The sequence below is a fragment of the Monoraphidium neglectum genome (genome assembly GCF_000611645.1).
Source record: "Monoraphidium neglectum strain SAG 48.87 unplaced genomic scaffold scaffold00972, whole genome shotgun sequence".
In the NCBI taxonomy this organism is placed as follows: Eukaryota; Viridiplantae; Chlorophyta; class Chlorophyceae; order Sphaeropleales; family Selenastraceae; genus Monoraphidium; species Monoraphidium neglectum.
Window position 1 is genome coordinate 9861 of NW_014012656.1, and position 6348 is coordinate 16208.

Below are 6348 nucleotides of genomic sequence, written 5' to 3' on the forward strand. Positions count from 1 at the left end.
CAAGGTCTTTTGCCTGGTCGCTGTTCATGATGTCGAGGAAGCGGCTGAACGCCAGCGGCGTCGTAGCGGTGCCATCGTCCATGGCGCTTGCGCTCACTGCAGGTGCGTTCCGTGCTTGCCTTGCTGCGCTGGTGTTCCTATAAGTGATCTATGCGCTGTTTAATAACACGGTATGGAACGGCTCACGGCAAAATGAGGCACTGGCGAATCCACCAGATCATCGAACCCCAGGCTGACTGTCCTACCGTATGTTGCCCGGGATACCTGAGGCGCAACCTCATCCGAGCGTGAGCATCCACAGACTTTGACACGTGAGTTGCCCGACGGTGCATGCTTGCATCGGGGCAGCTTCCTGTTCATTTGATTTTTCGCATCGCACATCGAGCCACATCGCCCCCAGTTTTCGGCCATGAGCGGAAATTGAATTTGGATTATTGGCCTGAACATCTCCGTATTGCGGTCTGAGACCGAATTCTTCAGCTACAACCTCTCTCTTGATTGGTTTGATTCGTTGCTGAACACATTACAGGCACCTATCTAGTAACGACCGCACGATTTATGATCGTGCTCACAGGCGCTGGCGCAGCTGGCGCCTTGGCACTCCACCAGCTGCGGCGAAGCATTCAACGGCGGCGGCACGACCATGGCAGCATCAACGGAGATGGGGAGGCTGGTGGCAATGGGAGGGCTGAGTCTGATCCCAGGCGCTCTCACGCGGCGCCCGCCAACTGTGATGCAGCGGGACAGCAGCCTGACGCGCCAAGTGGCAGCGGGAGTGCCAGCGCCAGCGCCCCGCCCTCGCCGCCGCGCCCAGCGCCCTGTGCCCCGCCACCGCACTTGCGTGGCGGCTCGCTTGTCGTGTTTCGCGACGCGCGCGGCCAGGGCATCGTGGCGCACCCCGCAGCCGGCAGCGGCGACTGCTGGGAGCTGTCGGCCACCTGCGCTGGCAGCGGTGTGCTGCGGCTCCGCGTGGCTGACCTGGGCTACTCGTGCGCTGAGAGCGTGTTTGTGGTGGAGGAGGCGCCCGGCGGGCTCCTGGCTTTTAGGGCCATCGGGTGAGTGTGTGAGCCGGGTGGTTGACAGAGGGATGGCCTTGAGAAGTGACTACCTTTTATTGGGTGAAGCGTGCATGCTCCAACGCGTTGGAGTATCAGGGCACTTACAACCGTGACACAAAACGATCGACACCCATTGGCGCCCGATTGCGGCGCTGACCCGCAGGGCCCACGGGCTGCCGCTGGTGGCCTCGTCTCAGCGCGATGCGCCCCACTACGTGGGGCCATGCCCCTCCTCCGGCGGCAAGCAGGCAGGGGCGGCGGCGATGTGGCGCCCGTCGCAGATGGGTCTGACCAACCCCAAAACCGGCAAGGTAAGAGCAACTGGAGGCCGAGTGGCTTCACATGAACATGATCATGGTATTTGCAGTGGTTATGCGTTCTGAAGCGCGACGGCCTTTGCTGTTGTTGTGCAAGCGCTGCGGCTCGGCGTGACCCCATTGGGCGTGTTTGCGTCACGCACCTGAACTCTACTGTCACTGCCCCTGGACCCACCCAGCGCCTGGGCTTTGCGGTGGTGGAGCTGTTTGCCGTCTCTTCTGAGAGCCTCAAGCACCTGGAAAAGGCTGCGGCCGACCAGCACGGCACGGCGCTGGCGCAGGTGGGGGTGGGGGTCAGGGGTGGCCATTGGCGAGCGCACCAGACAGGCACCCTGCGCGACACGCATTGTGCTGATGGTTTCAAGCACTATCGGATGCGCAGAATTATACACGTGCTGCACAATTGCTCCTCCTTGTTGCCAGGTGGCTGCTCTGCAGGCGCAGCTGGCGGCAAGCGAAGCAAAACGGCAGGAGCAGGAGCAGGCAGCCGCGCTGGAGTGGCGGCGGATGCACCTGGAGGTGCGAGCTTGACCCTTGGCTGCGCTGTTTGCGGCTGCTTTCCTGCTGCCTGCAAACACTCCAGAATTCACACGCCTGCAGATCAGCCTCACAACCTGCTGCTGGCCTGGCCTGGCCCCCCCACGCGCCCTCTGTCAGACATCCCGCCTGTCTGAAGAGCTTCGGCGCGCCGACAGCGTGCAGAAGGAGGCACGCGCAGCGGCCAACAGCGCGGGGCTGCGCGTGCTGCAGCTGGAGCAGCGGGTCGGCCAGCTCAGCACAGACAAGCAGGCTGCAGCGCAGGTGCGCGGTCGCGCGGTGTCCTGCTTGGCAGGAGTATAGCATTACAGACATCCTCCAACCCGCACCGGCCGAAGCGTACAAGCGCAACCCTATGTCAGGCACACGCACTGATGCGCCTCTCTCTGAATTCATGCCCCTGTAGGCGCTGTCGGCGTCTGAGGCGCGTGCAGAGGGGCTCTGCCAGCGCCTGACCGCGCTAGAGGCTGCGCATGAGAAGGAGCGCCGCAGCTGGGCGTCAGACGTTGAGGGGTAGGTGACGCAGGGTGCCCCGTCCCGCCACCTGCATGGGCCGCAACAGCTGGCAGCAAGCCTGGCCCCCGTCTGCTTTGGCCGGTTTCCCCCTCCACGTGCACAATGATGTCTGCGCCGTCGCCACAAACAGGGCGCTGCATGTCGAGCGCGCTGCGCGGGCCGAGGAGCTGGCGGCGGCGCGCAAGTCGCTGGCTGAGCTGCAGGAGAGCATCGCGGCCCGCGTGAGGACCGCAGCGCACAAGGTGGGTGAACGTTTGAGGGGCAAGGACCTATGGGGTTTGGTTTTGAGCCGAGCGGGCCATTCCTTGGCACATGAAGTGTCTTTGGCGATGGCTGCAATGCTGCTGTGACTAATGCTGTGTTTGATCCAGGCGTACGTTGCTGCATAGCAACCATGTCAATGATGCATGTGCACGGGCGGCGACCAAACGCTCCAGGAGGCGGCGCGCGCTTCGCTGGCGGCAGAGCTGGTGTCGCGCGACGAGGAGCTGCGCCAGCTGGCGGCCGCCAACAGCCGCCTGGACTACGCCCTGCAGGTGCGGACGGGGCGAGGTCCCTTGCCGGCCGGGGGCTGCGAGAGCAAGGCAGCACTCACGTGTAGCTGCCAGCCTTGCACTGCCCAGGCAGCAGGTATGGCTGCGCTGCAACCATCAACAAGCCCACCCGCCCACACTACTTTGCTCCTCTTGCCCACCCCCAACCCTTCCGCAGACAATCCACCGCCACATCCAGCGCGGCAGCCCCCACTCTTCCCCGCACCGAGCGGCCGCAGAGCGCTCCTCCCTGTCCTCCATCAGCCTGGGCGAGCTTCGCGGCGTGGTCGGCGCGATGAGAGCCGGGGGCGGGCGGCAGGGGGTCCCGGGGTCCAACAGGTGCGCCATGCTTATGGCGCCTGCATAGTGCCGGTCTTGGGGTGCACAGCTCCCTGCAGTACCGTGTTGTGGGGGCGGGGCATTGGCCGGGCCGATGTGTAAGATCACCGGTTTAGGAATCAGTTTCTTTTGCTTTTCCCGGGCGCTTGCCGGTTCACGGCTCAGACCCAACTCCATCTGGCGCCATTCTCTGCAGCGCCGCCGACCAGCTTCGGCTGTGGGAGTTGCTGGGGGACGGCCCACAAGAGCACGAGTTTGAGGACGACGGCAGCGAAAGCGACAGCGGCATCAGCAGCGGCAGCCGCGACGCGGCCAGGCGCAGCGGCGCGGGCGAGAGCAGGGCGCGCAAGGAGGGCCAGGCGGAGTGGGAGAGCCCCGCGCGTGCAGTGGCGGGTCGCAGCAAGGCCGCGGCAGAGGAGAAGCTTGAGGGCGGCGGCGCGCTGGCGAGTGCAAGGAGTGTGGACGTCCCGCCCCAACCGCGACGATCCCCTGTCAAGGTGGGCGTGCTGAACAGTTGAGATGGTGGGGACACGGAGGCAAGGAACTGGCCATCCGCTTGCTGATGCACCCCTGCAACCCTTGCATAACAAGTGCCTTTGCCTCTCTTCACGCGTATTGTATTGCGCTGCCCCAGGGATCCCCAGTGCGCGGGGCCGCTACAGACCAGCAGCTGGGTGCGGCGGGGACCCGGGCAGCAACACATGCGAGCCTCGCGGCACAGCAGGTGCCCGTAGCCTCCCGCGGCGCTGTTGCTGGCACTGTCAAAGCCGCTGCTGCCGCAGCCATGAAGAGGCAAGTCGGTGTGCAGGGGGGGTTGCGGGCAGAGCTCGGAGGTTGGCAGCGCCTGCACGTGCTGCTCCCTGCCCCGTCAGATCAGCTGATCAATCCTGCATGAGACCGCTCAGGCCCAGGCGTCATCCTCACCTTTCCTGCCTCTGTAGGGCGTCACGCGACTCGAGGGTGGTGCGTGACAGCGGCATTGGCTCCAGCCACAACGCAGGCGCCAGATACGGGGCCCCTGCGCGTTTCAACGCGGGCCAGCTTGGGCGGCGGACAGACGGGGCGGCTGACGAGGGGCCCCACGCCGAGGCGCCCTCTTGGCCGGTGGCGAGCGAGGAGGGCTGCGTGCTGCTGCGCCCCCGGCGTGGCGCCGGCGCCCTCATGGCCAGCGGTGCGCCAGCCGCCTCTTTCCACGGTCACGGCGGTGGCGGCGGTGGCGGCACCGACGACGCCGCGTCTTCGTCCGCCGGCTGCAGTCTGAGCATGCGCGCGCTGGGGGAGGCGGCACGGTCCATGGGGAGCGGCAGCATGGGCCGGCGCAGCAGCGAAGCTGGGTGCGTCGCAGACTCGTGGGCGTAGCAGGGCTTTCGCCTGAAACCCTGGCATCCTTGCCCACCCGGGAGGCTTGTGAGAAGCCACGCCCTGTCTTTGTCATGCATGGGCACAGCGCCCCTGCAATGATGCGCCGCAGCCGCGTGTGGTTTTGCTCACTCCAGCGGTGTCCCCTCCGCCCTCTTCATCTGCTCGTGGCAGGAGCCACCGCTACTCCCAAGGAGAGTCGGACGATGAAGCCGCTGCTGGCTGCAGGGGCCAGGGCGGCCTGGCCGGCGTGGCCCACGACGCCGTCAACAGCCTCGGCGCCCGCGACGGGAGGGGGGTGCCTGCGGCGACGACGGAGGACGGCCAGTGGCTGGAGGGGGCGCAGCGCGGCAGGAGGGGTGCGCCTGCCGGGGCGGCGTACGACTGGACCCACCAGCAGTCGCAGAACGACCAGCTGCTGGCGCAGCTGCAACAGCTGGAGCAGCAGCAGGAGGGCCGGCAGGCAGGCTGCCTTGTCTCGGCTGCAGTCGCGCACCACCAGCGCGAGCAGCGGCAGCAGCACCAGCAGCAGCAGGGCCGCCAGCATCGGTCGCGCTACGAGCAGCCGCGCTCCTCGCGTGCATCCAGCGGCGCGGCGCGGGCCCACGCGTTGCCCTCGCACGTGTCTGCTGCACCTGTTGGTGCATCGGGGCCTGAAGGAGCTGCAGTCCCTGTGGTGGAGCACCGCGGCCGAGTCGTGGGGGCCAGCAGCGCGCACCTGTCGCCTGTCAAGGAGGAGGCGGACCAGGTGCGCCACAGGGGGTGCGCTCGCGACTGTCTCCTGCAGGCATCCCTCAGCGGTCAACGCCGATGGGGTTGCTGGGCTGGTCAGGAGGCTTGTGTTTTGATGTGCGTCTGCACTCTTGAGTTCATCAACACCAGGCTGCTGTCTCATCCGCTATCCAGGCAGACTGTAGCCCGCTCGCCCTGCCGCCCCGCCGCGCCTTCAGGCCTCCAGGTCCCTGCTGGCGTCCCCTGGAGGCCGCCCCAGCGCTGCGCGCACACTCAGGCTGCGCCCCGCGCCGCTGACACGCGGGGCAGTCCCGGGCCAGCCGCGGCACCCGGGCTCTGGCGACGTCGGCGGCGGCATTTCCGGAGGCCGCACTACGGGCGGCAGCGGTGGCGGTGGCGGCAGCGGCAGTGGCGGCGGTTCTGTGTCTTTTCAGATGGCGGACGCAATAGCAGCCATGGGCACTGCAGACCCTAGGCAGGTGAGTCTTGAACGACAGCGTTGTGCTGGCCTGTGCAGGCGGTAGCGAACAGTGTACACAGCCAGGCTGGGGGGATACCGTCTGTTCGTACTGCTCAATGATGACTCGCGACCCTACCAGCAGCAACGCCCATTCACCGCCCTAATGCATGCGTCATCCCTGCCCGTGGCGCCCGCAGGCCGCGGCGCTGATCAACCTGGTGGCGGACCCACTCACCACCACGCGCCTGATGCGCCACGCATGACGAGGGGGCTGCCGCTGGGGCAAGAAGGCTGGGCGAGCTGCGCAGTTTTTTATTGCTATGAGTTTGTGAGAGACTAGGCAGAGTGATGGAAAATCAGAGTCAGGGGGGAGTGTTGCAATTGCCGCTGAGGGTTTCTGGTGGGGCTGCCTGGCTTCAGCTCGATTGCTTTTCAGCCACTTGTGGAGTTCTAGCGTATGTCGTCGTCCACTGTAACTCTGAGCGTCATGCCATGAA

At 66.1% G+C, this 6348-nt stretch overlaps 1 protein-coding gene across 1 annotated transcript; it reads left to right on the plus strand.

The window, feature by feature from the left end:
- Nucleotides 1-29: 29 nt before the first annotated feature.
- Nucleotides 30-6114, plus strand: MNEG_6146 (hypothetical protein; the record flags this gene model as incomplete). Its single annotated transcript, XM_014045383.1, has 15 exons — nt 30-102; nt 905-1055; nt 1222-1369; nt 1555-1656; nt 1799-1894; nt 2033-2176; nt 2319-2425; nt 2559-2670; nt 2866-2964; nt 3140-3300; nt 3497-3797; nt 4342-4634; nt 4834-5407; nt 5610-5870; nt 6049-6114. 15 exons carry the CDS (start codon nt 30-32, stop codon nt 6112-6114), a joined length of 2688 nt encoding a protein of 895 aa, XP_013900837.1.
- Between the last annotated feature and the right edge of the window lie 234 nt (nt 6115-6348).